Genomic DNA, 19,924 nt, shown 5'->3' with positions numbered 1-19,924 from the left:
TAGGGTGTCATGGAAAACCGCAAGTTGAAGCCAACCGAAGGAGTTCCCAGTCATCGGGATGCTTTTCTCAGCTCCTCTTAGAAAACACTGAGCCAGCTGCCTCCGTTTCTCAGAGAAGGACCGTCAGCCGGTTCCTATAAAGACGGCGGAAGGGCGACAGTCTCTCTGCTCCTCTGAAGGCGACGGTCCTCCGTTCCCTTGTGCACGAAAGCCCCTGTCCCTGTGGGATAACAGCACACCATCGCGGCGCCGGCGGCGGCGCCCGCCCGGCCGCCGCCGCCGCCGTCGGTGACAGTCTGCGGCGGTGACGGCGGGCACGCGTGACGGCGTGACAGATAAGGCACGTCCGGCCGCCCCGGCCGACCACCGGCCGAGCTGTCCAGACACGCCTGTCAGGCGGCGACGCCTGCCCGCCGCTGATCCGACGCACACGGGCCCCGACATCACACCCGCCCCCGGTGCCACACACAGAGCGACGCCCGCCCGCCGCTGGTCCGACGCACACGGGCCCCGACATCACACCCGCTCCCGGTGCCACACACAGAGCGACGCCCGCCCGCCGCTGGTCCGACGCACACGGGCCCCGACATCACACCCGGTCGCGGTGCCACACACAGAGCGACGCCCGCCCGCCGCTGGTCCGACGTACACGGACCCCGACATCACACCCGGTCGCGGTGCCACATACAGAGCGACGCCCGCCCGCTGCTGGTCCGACGCACACGGACCCCGACATCACATCCGGTCGCGGTGCCACACATAGAGCGACACGAGCGAAATGCACAACAGCACGCCATCAATCGATTCAGGCGGCGCCCACGGTTCTCTTGTTCCTCGCAAGACCTTCACCAGTCGACCGTCATATCTCTTGCACTAATATTACTGATGGAGTGATGCTTCACCGACACCTTATATCACAACGGCATGCACCTACAGAACTATATACGTATTGTCGGCGATGCAAATTTTGTTTTCACTAAGGATGAACGCTTATCACAGCCACCATCTACCAAACATGTGCGTGGATTTCATAAATGGACCACAACATGGGGATGTCGTCTTCCCACAGCCATTTGATCACGTAAAGCGCACGTTAAGTCAGGGTGCACACGTACATCACTTCCCCTAAAGCACATCAAATCCCAATTCTCCGGCACAACGTATACGAGAGGCCTCGATGTCCGGCTGGTCCAGCCCGGCCCTAGACCGCGCACACACAAGCGAACACGCCTTCAGCCGCCGAACGAGACGGCGGCAGCGGCGGCGGCGGCGGCGGCGGCGACAGCGGCGGCGAACCACGTGGCCGACGGGGCGGGCGCGGCGAGCTCGACACGGCTGTCACGGGCCCGCCGCCGCCGCACCCCTCTCCTCTCTGTTTTACCCGCTCCGACGCCGCCGCAGACCGTGGGTGGCGGCGGTCCGATCACTTCTCCGTAATTAGACATGTGCCACGGCCGGTATGCCGCGACGGCCTCCCCGGCGTAAATCAGATGTCACGTGACACGCGGCGGCACGTGCCCCCCCCCCCCCTTCCCGCCCTGCTTCACGCTCGCCGAGCGGCAGACGGCTGCGCCGCTCGGATGGCTGCGGTCGCGCCTCCCCGTGTCCTGGTAATTGACAGAGGGGCGCCGGCGGCCGCCGCGGACGAGGGCGTCGCCGGTAAAATGGCAACGCCAGCCGATGGCGGGCGGGAGCTGGGTGGCGCGCAACACGGCAGGACACGTGTCGCCGCTGATGAAGACAAATTCCCCCGCTGATTGGCGCCTGCGAGGCGAGCACACGTGGTGACACTCGCCGCGGCGCGACAGTCATGGAGGCGGCGCCGCACGCTGCAAGCCCCGTGCTTCCGGCGTTTCGAAACTGGTGTCTGTGAGGCGTTATGGAAAACTTGTCGTCACACATTGCGGAATAGGATGACCAATCGTTACATGTAGATGTTCGGAATCTGCATCGATACTAAAAGCTCGGAGCTGACGAAGGGGCGTCAGACAAAATATACCGACGTCAACACACAGTATGGCAACGCTGTCGCTGTGGTTCGGCGTCAAAGATGTACATCTTGGGCGCGCAGAAAGACCATGTAGTCCATGTGACGTCACCGGTGGCCTGACCAAGCAGCGCCTCCCGACAGTGGCCTGCTCACGTGGCAGCGTTCCCGGGTACTGAGGCGGTGCGGACGGCATGGTCATACGGGAATGGGACGCCTCTCTTGCCACCTGTTCTTCAACTGTCTTGCTTGTTTGGCAATTCTTGTGCATGACATGTGCACACAGACGGTCCAAAAAGGAGCTTGAAAATAGAAGATGTAAAGAGAAGCATGCGTAAGAAGCATCGCCGACTGGAATGTAAGATGATGGCCAAGCTGGAGTTCGGTTGTTATATTATAATTTAGTTCGGTTGCTATGCATTATAATGGAACGAATAACGATGGTGCCCCAAAAAATGTCGACAAACTATGGGAACGAAAACAGACGAAATATCCGTAATTATAACGAGCAGCTCTCCTCATGTTACAGCAAAGCACTGGAATGGTTGTCATAGGGCATGGGCTTTGTACGAACCGCGATACCGCACTCGACTGCATATGTTCCTCCACATAAATCAGGTGTGTGATACACATACGTGTTATCTTTTCCTGTTCTCCACAAACTTCTTTGTCCGGATGTGTCTACAGTTATTTCATGTCCACATCGATTCGTGTATCCCAAGATACCTGACCTTCTCATATGGCTCAATAAAAAGCATAGCTCTCGTTTCCTCTGCCTTCTCCCTGACTTCAGCATACTCAATCGCTCTTCGCAGTCTTCGCAACGTTTTATCGAGGGACTGTGAACCCGCTTTCTACCATTGCTAACTTATCTTTCCGACCTTTCATGTCCTCTTCGCCCCCCCCCCCCCCCCCTGTCCTCTGCAACCCCGTCCTCTTCGGTCCTGTCTCTCTCCGCCCCGCGCCGCCCGTCCGGTGCGTTCTGCCATCGCTCCGGTCCTGACTCTCCCGCCCTGCGCCGCCCGTCCGTCGCTCCGGTCCTGTCTCCGGCGGGTAATCGCGGGCCGATCTCGACGCGCTCGTCGCGCGCCGTTTCCGATGCGACGGAATGTTGATGGCGGTTGCCGGTGTGATTCACGGCGGATTATAAGTGACGAGGCGTGCGGCATGACAAGCGGCAAAACAGGCCGCGACTCGCGAGGTGATTAAACGCCGCCGGCGGCGGCCGACGGCAACGACGCAGCCTCGCGGGCCAGGCTCGGTCGACGGCAGCGCGCGCCGGCGCCTCAGCCGGCCGGACGGACCACCCAGGCGGCGGCGCGTCGTCGACCGACCAGCGCGGCGGCAGCCATCACCTTACGTGCGCCGCCCCGCGCTCGTGCGCCGGCTCGGCGTGTCGGCACGCGCGGCACGAGGTGGCGCCGGTCGGCGGCCCGGACGCGGCAGAGAGTGGCCGACGGAGCAGTTGTTTTAACAAGCGGTGTGTCAATGTTGGCTTAGGTATTGAACGCAGGAGGGCTGCGAGCGTTGGGGTCGCGGATGAAGGCATAATCAAATTACGTCATTGCATGCATGGCGATGAAGCGCATCAGTTCAATGTGGCTTGACCTAAGCCAACGGGACGAAATTAGGATGAGATTTGCTGAAAATTATTTGTCTCCGTCCCTTTTGTTCAGCGCCATTAAGCCAATATCATTTTCACACACAATCATAGAAATAGACAAGCTGTCCATCTAGACTAGCTGGTACTGCCGTGGCTCATGGCTGCCGTTCCCCGCACTGCACGGCTCACTCGGAGGCTCCGGTGTGTCGTGGAAGGACGGCGAGAGGTCACGAGATGCCATGAGGTCATCGCCGCACCGGTGTTACGTCGAAGCCGAGTTCAAGGATTCCTTTCCCATAAATCACGTTCATCACGCCTAGATAAACGAAAGGCCAGACTTCCCAGCCTCAACATGGCGGGAGAAGACGGTGCACATGAATTTACAGCGGCCCTGGGCGATCTGACGCAACCGGGCAGGGTCCGCGTGCCACGCCCGGCCTCGGCCTCGACTGGACCGTGCCGTCACTCCGCGCCTGTTGTCATCTGCAGCCGGCTGACTGCACCCCTGCAGCGCGGCCGGCCTGTTGTCCCGTCTGACTGGACCGCTGTGGGCCGCGCTCCAGCTCCAGCACGGCGGCTCCGTTACTGCCTGCCGATGCTGCCGTGACTCGTGACCAGGCCACCGAGGTCACTGGCCACTCTCGCCGGACTTCCGATGGGCCAGCGCTATAGCTAGCCATAGCTGGCCAGTAATGCCACACAGAGCTTGCTCCGGGGCTGTAAAACTGACGCAGACGAGTCTTCAGCGGCCGCGGGCAAACACTACTCACACGTTCGGGAAGTCTGTAGTCCTTTTCCGCCCACCTTCACCAGACAGGAGGTGCACACTAACGAAAAGTGCACCACTTCGGCAGTGTAAGCAGACCTCGCACTTCAGGCGGGCCACACACGACATGCTTTTGATACGTTCCAACCATGGGCATCGCAGATCAGAACCTCAGCAGCCCTGATGCTACACTGCTCCTACATTTAACTGCAATGGAGAACCGCGCAGGAACGTACGGGGGAGTCAAAGCACCCATTGGGGGCAAACTCGCGAAACTGAGGGCCTCTAGTTGGGACTGTTGGTAGCTGCCACCTAGCCTACAATAATTCTTACCAGCCAACCATAACAAAGGAACAATTACGCTTTCGTCGGCTAAAGCAGAGGCACAGCAGCATCAAATTGTGAACACAAACCGAGTTTGATTCTGTGCTTCGTGCCACAACAGGTTTGATACAATCCGTTTTCGACGAAATCTGATCAGGTGCGTCGCCTGGAAAACCTGAAAGACGGAAAACCGCACCGTCGGCGTCGATTTCGGCACAGATTAGCCAGAAGATGCTTATGGCTTCAAATTACTCATTGGCGATGATATATGGGGCCAATCCGACTGCAGCCATGCATCACAGCAGCTCGGGCTAATTAATAACCGGGGACAGGTGGAATGCCAAAGCACCGCGCCGGTCCTCCAGAGGGCGCGGCGGCGGCGCGCGTGGCGCGCCGGCGGAGCGCCTCGCTCCGCCGCTCTATTTGCGCTCCGTCGCTCCGGTGACGTTTATTGGACGGCTGGAGATTTAGGGGCGCCGCCGGTGTGTGACAGGACAGGGCCGATGTTTTGAGGGGAAGGGGGAGGCGCGCGCCCCGGGCGCCGGTGACCGGTGACGCCCGGTCCCGGCTGCGCCCAGCTGCCGACGTCGTCATCGTTAGTGACGCGTCCGTCAGCGGCGGCCGGCGCCGGAACACCTGTAGGGGCGCGGGTCAGCCGCCGTCGCCGCCCTCTGACGCCGCCCGGCCGGGCACCGGCCCCCGATTTATGGACTCATAGCCGCCGGCGCCCTCCTGACAAATGGCTGTTTACGTCGCCAGGCACTGGCAGGAATAAACGAGGCGCGCCGTGAAATGTGATGTTAGTTCTGGGTAATTGAAGGCGATTTGCACTACTTTGTGTGCGGTACGTCTTGGTCACGCGACACTCCTCACGGCGCGCGACGACCGTGACGCTGCCGACCGCAGTCGATCGCGCGCGCGTCAAACACAGCTAATTTATCATCCCGGGTAATTTACATGCGCTATTTTGGCACATAAGACAGAGAACCCCCGAATGAGAGGTGCGATATTATGCTCCGGTTAATGATAGGGTCTATAGCGGTGGCTGACTGCAAATAGTGCTCGTCCAGGAAGCAGGGCTCACTTCGTCATACCAGTGACGCAGTGAGCGCTGTATCTTGCACAGGAGGGGAAACGTCGACAAAAGACTCGGTGGTCACAGGGAGCCCAGCAGTTAAAAGTGTCCCAAATATTGCAACACCTATTACCGGTGAAGAGACGTGAGCCCGGTTTTGATGTTTGATACCATGCTGATAAAAAATGTATAGTGCATAATGCACCTGATACAGTAATCAACCAACGACATTGGTCAGTCATTTGGTGACGTCACGATGATATTATGTCATTTCTACGAGCAGTCAGCAGAATCATCCAGCATTGCGTCTTAAACATTTCCCATCGCTCGAGATCTGATAGGTCTCCGACATCGCGCATCAATAACAGTATACCCAGTTCAGTTAGCTATTAGCGCATGCAAACTCTCGCGCCATTGCCGTCAACATCGCCGCTTGAGGGAAGTCTACCGCGACGCCAGCTGAATACCAGAACCAACGACCCCGGCAGCAACGTCCAACACCACTCGGCCACTTACACGTCCGCGCACGCCAGCCCGGTCTCCGACAAGCGAGCCCGGTCTCCAACACGCGCCCTGCTGACGGTACTCCCTATCCCCGTCAGCGCGCTCCGCTGACGGCGCTTCCTGTCTCCGTCAGCGCGCTCCGCTGACGGCGCTCCCTGTCTCCGTCAGCGCGTTCCGCTGACGGCGCTCCCTGCCTCCGACAGCGCGCTCTGCTGACGGTACTCCCTATCTCCGTCAGTGCGCTCCGCTGACGGCGCTCCCTGTCTCCGTCAGCGCGTTCCGCTGACGGCGCTCCCTATCTCCGTCAGCGCGCTCCGCTGACGGCGCTCCCTGTCTCCGTCAGCGCGTTCCGCTGACGGCGCTCCCTGTCTCCGTCAGCGCGTTCCGCTGACGGCGCTACCTATCTCCGTCAGCGCGCTCCGCTGACGGCGCTCCCTGTCTCCGTCAGCACGCTCCGCTGACGGCGCTCCCTGTCTCCGTCAGCGCGCTCCGCTGACGGCGCTCCCTGTCTCCGCCAGCGTGTTTCCTGGGCGGCGAGCGGACACGGCTGGACTGCGCAGACCCGTACCGCCAGCTGTACCAGTGCGCGTTCAGCCGACCCGAGCGAGACAAGCTAGCCGGCGACGTGAACGGCAACACGCCGCAGGCCTCCGACCGCAACGACGAGCGGACGGCGGAGGGTGCCGAGCAGCGGCCCCTGCACCCCAAGCTGGCCTCCGTCTCGACCGTGCTCGAGATGAAGGAGCAGTGGCAGCAGTTCAACGAGCTCACCACCGAGATGATCGTCACCAAGGCCGGCAGGTGGGGCGCGCGAGAGGGCGCTGATGGCTGGGGGCCGCGCTGTGCACAGGGATGGGCGCCGGCGCGCTGCTGCGCCGCTGCAGCCAGCGGTGCGGCCGCTCGGCACACGTCATTGTGTCTGGTAAACATCAATGAAGATAAAAAATGAAATGCTGATGTCGGCAAAACAATGAGGCCAAGGACTCGGGTAGCCCTAACGTGCCCGCACCGATATGGAACGTGGAGCCATTAAGAGGCATCATCTAGCTGGGATAATCGATGGTGTTTTCCTAGACGGCTCCATCATTCACTTGCTGGACATGGGCCATAAAATCAAGGATGTTATTGCGGAAAACCTCTAATAATTGCTCACTACAAGATCTGCGCTTTGCTGTCTTTGTTTACTAGTTTCGGGAAAATATGGTTTGACTGCGACTTTCTGACTTGCAGGCGAATGTTTCCAGTCTTTCAAATACGGTTATACGGCATGCACCAGTTAGAAGAGTATATGCTCCAGATGGATTTTGTGCCCGTCGATGACAAGAGGTACCGCTACGCCTTCCACAGGTATGTTTGGATATCTGCTATCACTGCGGTACTTGCAAGAACAGCGCGTGTTCTCTTTCACTTCTGCGGCTCTTCGGAACTGTTATGACATGCTTTACGCATCACTTATCAGAACCACCGAATACCACACACTTGCACGACGTGTACACGTCTTCAAGATGATGGATGGGTGGAGAGGCCTGCACGAGGCGTCAGTGTGTCTGCGAGCTCACGCGCGCGCTGCCACCGCCCTCCCGCAGCTCCAGCTGGGTGATAGCGGGCAAGGCGGATGCGCACGCGCCACCCCGCATCCACATGCACCCTGACAGTCCTGCGCTTGGGTCGCACTGGATGAAGCAGGTCATCTCGTTCGACAAGCTCAAGCTGACCAACAACCCGTACGACGACAACGGATACGTGAGTGGGCGGCGGTCGTCCCGGTCGGCGCCGGTGTCCCTCCTCGGCCGGCGCCGGCGTCGGTGTCCTCCTCGGTCGGCGTCGGTGCCCTCCTCGGCCGGCGCCGGCGTCCCCCCTCGGCAGCGCCGGCGTCCCTCCTCGGCCGGCGCCGGCGTCCCCCCTCGGCAGCGCCGGCGTTCCTCCTCAGCACCGCCGGCGTCCCTCCTCGGCAGCGCCGGCGTCCCCCCTCGGCAGCGCCGGCGTCCCTCCTCGGCCGGCGCCGGCGTCCCCCCTCGGCAGCGCCGGCGTCCCCCCTCGGCAGCGCCGGCGTCCCTCCTCGGCCGGCGCCGGCGTCCCCCCTCGGCAGCGCCGGCGTTCCTCCTCAGCACCGCCGGCGTCCCTCCTCGGCAGCGCCGGCGTCCCTCCTCGGCCGGCGCCGGCGTCCCCCCTCGGCCGGCGCCGGCGTCCCCCCTCGGCCGGCGCCGGCATCCCCCCTCGGCAGCGCCGGCGTCCCTCCTCGGCCGGCGTCGGCGTCCCCCCTCGGCAGCGCCGGCGTCCCCCCTCGGCAGCGCCGGCGTCCCCCCTCGGCCGGCGCCGGCGTCCCCCCTCGGCCGGCGCCGGCGTCCCCCCTCGGCAGCGCCGGCGTCCCCCTCGGCAGCGCCGGCGTCCCCCCTCGGCAGCGCCGGCGTCCCCCCTCGGCAGCGCCGGCGTCCCCCCTCGGCAGCGCCGGGCTGAGCACCGTCACGGCGACACAGGCCTGTGTCTGCCGCTGTGTTGACGGCCTCACGCCAGAGCCAATGGCGCGCGGAAGCCATTTGCAGCGAACCGTCAGCATGGTAGCTCCGATGATGCGTGCAGCACTGCGGCTTTCGCGGAGTCTGCTGAAGCGATTGTTCGGTCATTTGCCGGTTTGTTTGTTTGGTTTTCCGCCCAGATTCAGCGGTCAGTCATCAGACATCAACCGCTTTCAACGTCAGGCGTGCACGCGGCCGTGGCCTGATCGAACACTTCCCAGTGTGTTGCCGGAGAGGCAGGCAGACAGTGACAAGTCTGCGGTGTTTCAGATTATCCTGAACTCAATGCATCGATACCAGCCCCGGTTTCATGTCATCTACAACCCCAAAGGAGAAGAGCAAGGGAACTACCAGAACTTCAAGACATTCGTCTTCTCAGAAACCAAGTTCATGGCCGTCACAGCGTATCAGAATCAAAGGGTATGTAGCAGAATCAAAGCGTGATATGTTGCTACCGAGATCAGAGGTCTCAGAAGAGATTCCTGCATTTTTTAATGTCAAGGTTATAAATGTTAAAGTATGACCAAATTGATCACCTTTATTCATCTCTGCTCATAAATGAACACCTTGCAACAAAAGCTCCGCTCACTCATGCAGTCTTCGACACCCTGCATTTCACGTGCCAACGCTGCATTTCTTGAACTCACCCGTTTCGCTCGCCTCAGGCGCTTTTGACTTTTCCAGCAGCACAATACGTACGATATGTATACGATATGTATATGTACTTCGACTTGCAAAGGCCGTGGTACTCTGTCGTTCCAGCCAAGCAGGCTGCTGTCCCTATCCGACTGGAACTCGTCACTTTTTCGTCCCGCTCCGGCCGTTCCTCGTCTCCCGTTCGGCCGCTCTTCGGACTGTTCTGCTGTTCCGCCCCGACCAGACCGCATCACCGTTCTGCTTCGTTCCGCCTATCCCACACGCACGCCGCGCCCAGCCACCGGACCAGTCCGCTGGACCGGTCCGCCGTTCCGTTCCGTTCCGGCTGGACCCACCGCCGCGCCCGGAGGCGAAAACAGTGGCGTGGCGTGACGTCACAGGCCATCCATCTTGGCCGTTGAAGGGGGTCGACGCGCCTTACCGGCGGGCCGACCATCCGTCACAGGACCCGCCCCGGCGCAACCGCCCCCGCGGGACCGTCGCCGGCGCCGCCATCCCCGCCCCGCGTGTGACGTCACCGATCGGTGACGTCACCGGTCGGCGCCAGCCGGCCGCCGCGGAAGCGGCGCTCGCCTTAATAAATGAGGATGTAAGAATCGCAGATGGTATCAGCGGCCGACCGATGAAAGCCGGGCGCCGGTAAATAATTACGCCCGAGGGTGTGAGCCCGGTCAGGCGGCCGGATGGGGGAGGGGACGGGCTGAGTCAGAGGCCGGGCGCCCTCTCTGGCTGACCGCCGGAAATGCTCCCCAGGTCACGCAGCTGAAGATCGCCAGCAACCCGTTCGCCAAGGGCTTCCGGGACTGCGACCCGGACGACTGGTGAGTGAACCCACCGACCGGCTGTGCTGTCGGGAGCAGCGATCCTCCGACACGCAGCTGATCCTACCTCGCCTTCCGCCCTTTTGGAGGGACGCGCTGTCGTTTACATGGCCTTGGCGGCTCATCTGCCTGTTTGAAACCCCGGTAGTCAGTCCAGTGCTTGCTGTTTGACGACGAACGCGAACGTCAGATGAAACGAATCGCACCCATTTCACGAATTCCAGTCACATCCCGATGCCCGCTGTGTGTACATTCCCTGTTGGTACTGCAATGTGTCCGTTTTCTGTTGATATTGTAACCTGACCCAAATCTGTGGATGCTGCGGTGCGTTTGCTCCCGGATGCTGCGATTTGTCGTTCCCTGCGCGCAGCATGCTGCTTCTCATTTCGGTTGAGTCTGATTGGTACTGGCCCTGTTGGTACTGCGATGTGTTTGTTATCTGTTCATTTTAAGTATCCTCCCATAGAACTCCCTGTGGTTATATAATGTTATTGATCATCCACTTCTCCCGCCCTCTGCGATAATTCAGGATTTACGTTTCTCTGACAATAAAAAACTTTCACATTCTGCTACACTGCTGCAAAAGAGTATGGCAGCCTTGCATCCTCTTTAGACGTTGCAGTGCATCTGCATTATATGCAACGTCATCTCAGGTGCGCTCCACTGTGGTGTGTTACTTCTCTATTCTCAGTATGCCTCAAGCGTATCCATTCACCCCACCGCACTGTTGCGCCTCCCCCTCCCCTTCGGGCGGGTATCCGTCCTCTGTTGACTCGGGCCTCGCCGGCGGTCACGGGTCGAGTGCCCCTGCCCGGCGCCCCGCCGCCGCTCGCCCTGCCGGCCTCCCCGCAGCTGACCCGTCTTGACCGGCCGGCCGCGATTGACAGTGGCATGCCGGACATGATGGGCGCCATGCCGGGCCAGGGCCGCCAGCTGACGCCGGCCGGCGCGCCGCGGCCGCCCGCCATGTCCGCCGCACCGCACATGCTGCTGCAGACCAAGCCCGAGAAAGGTGAGCGAGCTCCTGTTGATACGGCGCCGTGTAAGCAGTGGCGCGCTCTGTTTACCCGGCGGACGCGCGTAATGAGTCGCCGGCGCCCTGGCGGCCGGGCCTCAGCCGCCATTTATTACGGGCGAGCGGCGCGCCGCGCCCCGGCCGACCTCTGACCGGTCAGCGGCCGGCGGCGGTGTCCGGTGTCGGCAGACGGACTGGCGCCGCCGGCTGCCGCGCGCGCTCCTGACCCGACCCGCCGGCGCGCGTGATAAATGGCGCGCCGCCGCCGCCGCCAGCTGGTCCGATGACAGCGCCGCGGGGAAAACGGTGTTTACGGGGCGCGGCTCGAGTTTCCGCCGGCCGCTTCCGATGCCCTCGCTGTTTTCCTTTCCCGTAGAGCCAGATAGTTCTCGAGAAAAATAGCTGGCCGCCGAGATGCCGGCGACAGCGGTGGATGCCACCGCTGCTGAAGCGGAGGAGTCAACTCTCACGGTCCCTGACACCGTCGGCCGGCCCGGCCGACCAGAGCCAAAACAGGCGGAACAGTCCAACCAGCGGCAAAACTTAACGGTTAAACACTTTGCTGGAGCTAACCATTCGTATCGCTTCGGATGGTTGCAGACTGCGCCAACTCCGAACCACAACCGATGGGTTGATTAGATCATCAGTGCAGCCAACGCGTTTTGATTTAGGTTTTTAGCCAAAGCATGTAAATATTAAAGATATGTTTTGAACCATCCGGCTAGCCCCATTCTATGTGATCTCGTACGGCTTTTTTAAGAGCTCCCAGGCTGTGAAAAGTGACAGCATAGCTCGAGCCTAAGTACCAGGCCGTCGCAAAACCGTAGCTGTACGCTTTTCAGTGGTGGAAAATAGAGCACTTCATGGATTGAGTTTTCAGAATCGGGCCCAGTCGAGTCCGGCAAGCCCAGATCCAGTCCACCCGCCAACCCACTTTTCCCAGACTTCTGAACCCAATCAGAAGCAGTCTCAATTACCAGAAAAAAATTGTCAAATAAATCCGCGCCAATCCGCTTTCACACAGGGGCTTTCTTAAATGTGAAAAAAATGATTCATCTCAACATCTTAAATCTGAGTTGTTTGTTAATTTCCGCTGCAAAAATGTGCAAGAAGTCGCTGCAAATCAGTGCGTGTTATGATACCCGCACAGCTTGTTGCCTGTTGGTAAGGCGATCTTGCATGAAGATCAGAAAAAAACAAGACACACCATATTGCAAATCATTTCTTAATTGTTGCCCAATAATTCACACGTACCACCACATCATAGGGGTAATAATCGCTTCTGGTTTCAGTAACCTAAGGGCATGAGCACATTATCTAGCATTTTCGGATCCAGGTTACACGTAACATACCTGCACTTTCTACTCGACTGGCTGAGGGACACTCCCTTCGCAAGCATAGGACGATGCCCATCTGGTCCGCCTTCTGAAAAACTGAACCGACCACCTCACTTGATGTATAACACTTCAGGTGTGTATCCGTCCCCGGACTAAGGGCACTTCTTACAGAGGTGTCCTGCATGACACAGATCCTTTGGGGTGCAAAATCCTTAGCAAAGGTTGTCGAAACACTATAATCCAGCATTCAACTTAAAATTGCTTGCAGAAGCTTCAAGGACCCATTTCGGAAGAGCTTTAGGGATAAATTTTCCATCCAAAGTAGAGTACTGTTGACTTATCTCATCTCCAAAACGTAAGATAAATATTACGAGAGATGTGCAGTGACAGCTCTCTTACTCTCTTGCCCCGATATCAGTGTACCTTTTTGGTACGAAATAATGCGGACAAACAAATTTCCAAAAACTACCTGCAAGCTTTGCTGTCAAAGACTACCCTCCACTGCTGAGGCTTTATAGGCTTTGCTAAAAGAGCAGATTTCTGCTTGATTGGTACGTGCATGGATTCCTATTATTCAAAATTTTCATGAAACCGAACTTTGTTTTTAACTTTATAGAATATCTCCTGCTGAGACCTGGTCTCCTTCAAGCAATTTGCCCCAAAATATCTTGAGTTCCAGCCTCATGCTTGAAAGTTTGTCATCAAAACTATTGGGATCCAGGATCCATTGCCAGTCTTGTGAAGGATCTTTTAGGATCCTAGGTTGACTTTGCATCTTATCAACTCTTGATTGATATTTGAGATCTGTCTACCTTTGGGATCCGCGCACGCGGCTGTTACTTGAAGCTACCGTAAAATTCTGACTGCGTTCTGGACATTCATCAATGATAGTAACAACCATGCAATGCCTGCAACTGCATATCGCTCTTAATCACACCGGTCATAAGCAGGCAGACAATGCTGCCCTCCTTGTAACCTTTGTCTAGTGAAGTCTCACGGAACTTGGCACTTAACACGAGTAGTCTGGGTGTGAGACAATAAACACACCATTCTGTTAATCCAATTTTTGTTCCACCCAAGTTTGTTTACGCTGAGTGCTGACAGGTTAAATTATCCCAGCGGAGATTGTTTGGATCGCAATTTCGAGACGGCCTTCCCATTCAAACAAGTCCGACCATTTATTATAGGTTCGCCGCGCTGACGAGGCAGCCCCTCGAAAGATGCAGAGGCTTGTGAATAAGGAAAGCAGTCGGTACAGAATTGTCATGTCACAGGATTGTCACAGAGTTCAAAGGCAAATGGAAAGACGAGCTCAAACATTGTGCACGGGTCTGTAAGGGAGCGTTTAGCTGTATGCAGAAACGGCAGATGAAAAGTACCACCTGTCCTTTACAATTCTGGTGCCCTGATTATGGGATGCACATTCTCGGTTGCTTGTTTGTTCTTTTCAGCGCAGCAATATCTCACCCAATTAAGTCGATTTCTCAAACCATCCCAGAGAGAGTCATTACCTCACTCGCGCGGACCAGACAGCGCCCGCACCACCTGCGCCATCGGCGTCGCCGCGCCGTTTCCTCCCGGCCCCGGCCCGGCTGCCCTCCGAGGCTGCCTGGCGCCGGGCCGGGCGCCGGCGGCGGCCCTCCGCGGCCGGCCGAAACCCAACACAGCTCCCCGCCAGCCTTCTAACGAGCGCCGTTTGTCTCCTGCCAGTCGAGCATCCAACAAATGAAAACAAAAACTTAAATGATGGCAGAGCGGGCGGCCGGCCGCCACTCGTCCTGCTCCCCCCCCCCCCCCCCCCCCCCCCGCCGGCCGGCCGGCTGGGTGTGGGAGCCGTCGAGATGCCGGACGCCCGAACGGAGGAGCCTCGGCCCCGCGGAGTCGAACGGCGTCTGCTGAAGCGATCACGCGCGGCTGGGACTGGGATGCCGGGATGGCAGCTGCCAGTGCCTCTACCTCACGTCTGTTCGGAATTTGGGTACATTTGCGTCACTTCAGGTTGAAGTGATATTCACGAGTCCCCCCTCCCCAAAGTACCGGACAAGATGCGGTTGCCCATTTCTAATGGCTCGTGCCCACCTGGCTCCCAGCCGCTAAACTGTACGAAGCCTTTAGCCGCAGTATGGAAAAGGAAATCAAGGAAATTTATCCCTAAGCTTACCATGAGTTAAGAGATCTTATTCTGCCAGTGGTCGGCCTTCAATATGCCTGGTTAAACAACGCCATCAAGGAGGTTTTACAGCCTTATGAACTAAAGTCGACGTTTCTAAGCTGTGATCATGGTCCTGAGTGCTTACCAGTCACTGGTCACACTCGTGGCCATGAGCACGGCTTTGACCGTCGATGTGTGTCAGTGCGGTCAATGCTTCCTTGATAATCTTGTTTAACCACCCTCCTGGTAAAAGGAACTTCGTTATTGGAAGAATAATTCCTTACAATTCAGGGTGCCAAAAAGGAACAAAAAACAAAACAAAACAACGACAAAACGGAGCTCAAGGTCTTACTCCTTTGATGATTGAAAAAGAAGCACAACCAAGAACACTGTACGAAACATCTTATTATCTATCCGACGTGTCTTGAAATGCTTATCGTTTACCAGACTTTTCCCATCATTCGTACCCAATTCAGCTCGTTACCCATGTTATAATAGTCCTAATGGATTTCACCAAACTGTAACGGCCTCTACATGCGTCCCTACCTGAACCTCTGCATTGGCCCCAGTTGCTGTGCACCCGGGCTAATCGTGCGCACGAGCCTACGCACTCGTCCCCCACTATCTCAAATGGGTTGTCAGCGATATCATTGCGTGTTTTAACACGCGCTCAGGAGGAGGAGGAGGAGAACGTGGGGTTAATTTGATTTCTCACCACCCCCGAAGGTTTTTATAGAATGATTTCCCAACGTTGTGGGGAAGCCGCCCAAAATTTTGCATAGCTATAGGCAAATAAATGGCGAATGTTTTGAAGGAAAAGATTGGACGTACCTTACAAGGTCGCTGACCAATGACAGGTCAAATTCAGGCCATGGCTATCAGCGAAGGCAATTCATTAGAAATCGTTCAATCTGAAACGACAACTAAATGCTCGACAAAGCCATGCATCTTTGAGATAGTTTCTTAAACAATAAGCCAGCCGCATTTAAGATTTCGGAAAACTACATTGACCTTGGGCACGGTCACAGGGTTAGGTTGAGGTGAAAGTCATACCAAGGTCAAATTAACCTGTTTTATTGAAGCGCTTGCTTAAAGGGGTGATTTTTGATGCTCATTTCGACTTCATTAATAACTGGGACGGCAGCAGACATATTCCTTTTATTTCGTTAAGGTCAGAGTAGGTCACCGCCCGAAAGTGCCACACATGGATCTTTTATTTTAAGGAACGTACCCCCAAGCGTAATCATTGGTGATTATTCAAATCCAAAATAAAACAATGCTTTAGGTTTTGGTCGTCATGACCTTCTAAAGGTCAAAAAAGGCCGCCGAACTGAAATCAACACCAATTATCTTTTGCTTAGAAACGGTATCTAGGTTCAAGGTGGTTGCGTGATGAGGCCTGGGGGCGCTCTAGGCACCAATCTTGAGGGTGACCTTAAGTGGCCTTATTTCACCGGAAGGTCGTGACCTAAGAACCTTAAGTTTTCACTCAAGTGAATGAACATACATAACAATCCGCTCTGTGAATTTAGTATTGTGGCACGTTAACCTTTCGCCACCAAATTCTGCCGTTTAATTGGAATTGGGCGATCGGATGGCAGGAGTCAAGGCTCACACAACAAGCACTGCTTAGCGTGAGTTCTGATCCCAGAAATCCATCCATTCAAAAGGTTCGGATAAAATATTTTTTAGAAAATAAGCCGACCAGCCGGGCGCGTGTTCATGACCAAACGACCACACACGCCCCCGCCGTCCGCGTGCCGACACGGACCCACTGTGACCCCGCTACGTCTTCGCCGACCGCTGTGACCCTACGGTCCCGCTGACCCGTTATAACCTAGCCGATCCACTGCGACCCCGCTAACCCGCTGTGCCCCTGCCGCCAGAGCCGGAGCGGAGCGAGGCGGCCGCCGTGTCAGCCATGTCGCGCATGTTCCCGGCGGCCGCGCAGCAGTACGTCCCGCCGGCGCCCGGCACCCAGCCGTACCCGAGCGCTGCCTACTACGGGCCCCTCTTCACGACATACCCGTACAAGGCGCGCTCGCCGCCAGTACTCGCGGCCCGGCGGCCGGGCGCCGCTGTACGCCGGCGGCGGCGCGGCCGGCTACGGCGGCGGCGCGCCCGGCGTGCCCGGCCTGTACCGCAGCGGGGCGGCGGCCAGCGCCGCGCCGCCGCCGCTGCCGCCGCCGCACAGCGCCACCTATGAGTACGGCGCCAGGTGAAGATCGCATTATGCTGTCGCCCGCCTGAAAAACGAGGCGCGAGAAACGCCGATGGTGCCAGCCCGACAACTGTTGAAAATTGCCGGGGAAAATAAATACGTCCGCGATTAATGAGCGGGGGAGTATTTATTCATGGCACCCGGCATAAAGGGTGGGTGGGCAGTGGCAGCTCCTGCTTTCGTCGGCAGCGGACAGGACAATGGCGGGAGAGAACACTCGTGAGCGCTTGATGTCGCCGAGTGCCCGGATGATTTGTATTCTTATATACGTTCGTATGGCGACTGTTGGCCGGTTGTCGGCCGGAGCGCGCTTGTGATTGGCTCGGTGGTCGCTTGGAGCCCACGAGACTGACGAAGGTCCGTCAGTCTTCGCTGGCACCTCTGTTACTTGATTGTTCGGCCGGTGTGTACGTGAAGTCCGTGAATAGTTCGTGCTGCGCGAGCAGAGGTATCGTGCAGTGCTGCGTTCGTAATGAAATAAAGTGCAATGAAGCCAGGGGCGTTGCTTGGAGTTAAGGTGCATTAGGTCACCTGTCACCACGTGCGGAACGCAGGGTTAATGTCAAATGATATTGACTGGATCGAGAGAAAGAACAACCAACTAATTTTTTTGGCAGTTTTTGAAAGTGCATGGTGGCTTAGATAAAACTTGACGCGTGTCTACGCCAACATGGGCAAGTGCAATTTTGTCGCATAATGGTGGTCGCGGTGGTCACACAACACAATCACCGACAGCGGGAGTCATCAATGATCTCTTACCATGATTTCCTAAGATGTTTTCCTGTGAATTACACTCCATTCCAAGCTTTTCACAAAAAGGCCGCTGGTATTGACTTGAAATGGCAAAATAAATTCCTTCGCAGGAGGCCAATTTCGAACCTACGAGATATTAAAAAAGTTCTTTCTTTCGGCATCAAGGAAGCAAATACAAGTACCGAAATGCGGGAACAAACCAGGTTTTGGTTAGGTCAACTTTTTCGGTTGAGCCCTCCCCCAACGATTTTAGAAGGCATCACTGGCAGAAGGTACGGCGCCTCAAACACAGAAGGCTCAGTTCAGCTGTTTATTTAGTACGCATGCCAGGAACACATGCATGAAGAGGCTCCTCATGGGCGAATGGGAAGGCTTTCTTGAGCGTCGATACACAACATGAACAGGCATGTTCCGTTGACGATCGCGAAATTTTGTAAAGCATTTTTCGATATAACATAGAAGCTGCATGGAAACCCTTCAGTGGGCCAATACGTTCAAATGTGTTATCTCAGTGGTAACCGTAGTCCACATTCAACAGCCATTAAACACTTCAGGGTGCCGGTTCTTTTCTGAAAGATAAAAAACCAGCAGAACGCATCACATGAAATGGAAAATATGTTTCGTTACAAATACGCAGATATAACAAACGCTCTCTGTACTTGCTGGAATTTTTTGGTTTAACAGCCCATTTAACACCTCAGATCATTTAGCGTCGGCTCTCTTACGCTGGTTGCCACGGTGATGACGCAACTCTTGGCCGAAGGTCAGACCCGGATTCCGCGACGTTCCGCGCGCGATAATGAGACAACGCTCTCCCAACTGAGCTACGCGATCCGTAAGCCCGGCGTTCATTCAACGCATCCGGAATCTTCCTACTACGGTGTCCTTTCACAACGTACCCCTACAGGCCATGCTTGATGGGTCAGACAATGTACCGCCCTGTATAAAACATCTTAAAAACTGCGTCCTCTGAAGAAAAAGGGAAGGGGATGCTTCACATGTGTGTGGTTTTGATCCGGGACAACCGGTATGTAGCCCACAAAGAAATGTTCACGGTAATGGCCTTTCGATGCCCGAAACGTCCCAGTTCCTGGGCTTAGGTGTTATTAATCGATACATCGCTTAATACCCGGACAGTGTCACGTGGTCGGATAATGTCACGTGACCACGCTACCACAAATCACAACACCAACGGACAACCACTTGGCCGCCAGCCGCCGCTGCCGCTCGGTAACTGGATGGGCGTGACACCGTGGCAGTGTAACGCAACGGACCAAACCTTTGCTTTCGAGTAATTATGACATTTACAGTAACATTTTTACACGGCAAATAGCACAAAGGCGCCCAGTCTGCGCAGCTGGGTCATAATTTTCTTTTTCCGGAAGAACCTTAAGTGAAATATTTATTTTCATTACTCGAACTGATAGAGATACTGGCTTCCACAGGGATTTCTCCCTCATCGCATCGCTCCGTGGAGTGATCATTATTAGGGTGACAGGTAACAATAAGCGGACGGAATGTGTAGTACTGTGTACACTGTTAAGTTCACACCATCAGGATCAATCATCAATCAACACAGCGATGCGCTACCAACGTCAATCTGTGCACTTCGGGTGGAGCCGTCTGTCAACGACGCCGAACTTGATTAGACAGACGCGAATAGCCACACTCTGAAAATAGCAGCTGCACGCACGGGCGGATCTGGCCGAGTTTAGCGTAGCTATGGCCGGGAGCTCAGCACCGATCCACACTGATTTCAATCAGCCCCCATTCCAGCAAGACTTCAGTGTTTCACCATCGGTCCAATTGTGCATTGGTTCTTGCTGCTCGGTGCAGGGAGATCACTTACAGAATAACCCAGTACCCTGATGTGCTGTACCACTGTGCCCTGCTCCCTGCGCGGCTCAGGGACCATCTCCTGTCCCGCCAGCGATCTGTGTCCCGCATGACCCTTTGTCCGGTCAGCAATCGGTCTCCTAGGTGATCCAGTGACCGTGTGCGCACCCTCGCAGTGACCTGCGTGAGCGATTAACCAGTGACCCTGCCGTCGATTGATCCGTGCCGTCCCACCCACCCCTCGGCCGAGGCCACTCTCACGGGCCTACTCCATTATTGACACCGTTGTGCCCAGTCGCCCAGCACCCGGCGCTCGGGACGCCGTGGGAGGGTCCGGCGAGGTGCCCCTGGCAGCCA

At 56.8% G+C, this 19,924-nt stretch overlaps 1 protein-coding gene across 1 annotated transcript in view; it reads left to right on the top strand.

Annotated features, from left to right (window-relative positions):
• Positions 1–19,723, top strand: part of LOC119111258 (T-box transcription factor TBX10) — a 41,599-nt gene extending 21,876 nt beyond the window's left edge. The window contains exons 2-10 of the mRNA XM_037235080.1: positions 6,778–7,060; positions 7,490–7,606; positions 7,846–8,002; positions 9,046–9,195; positions 10,186–10,253; positions 11,141–11,195; positions 11,250–11,265; positions 16,644–16,807; positions 19,712–19,723. Coding sequence (XP_037090975.1) covers positions 6,778–7,060; positions 7,490–7,606; positions 7,846–8,002; positions 9,046–9,195; positions 10,186–10,253; positions 11,141–11,195; positions 11,250–11,265; positions 16,644–16,807; positions 19,712–19,723 — 1,022 coding nt within the window. The remainder of the gene's footprint in view (positions 1–6,777; positions 7,061–7,489; positions 7,607–7,845; positions 8,003–9,045; positions 9,196–10,185; positions 10,254–11,140; positions 11,196–11,249; positions 11,266–16,643; positions 16,808–19,711) is intronic.
• The last annotated feature ends 201 nt before the right edge of the window (positions 19,724–19,924 follow it).

Source organism: Pollicipes pollicipes, unplaced genomic scaffold, assembly GCF_011947565.3.
Source record: "Pollicipes pollicipes isolate AB1234 unplaced genomic scaffold, Ppol_2.1 Scaffold_7261;HRSCAF=8764_pilon_pilon_pilon, whole genome shotgun sequence".
NCBI lineage: Eukaryota > Metazoa > Arthropoda > Thecostraca > Pollicipedomorpha > Pollicipedidae > Pollicipes > Pollicipes pollicipes.
The sequence above is the reverse complement of the archived record's forward strand: the minus strand, read 5'-3'. Positions and strand labels throughout refer to the sequence as shown.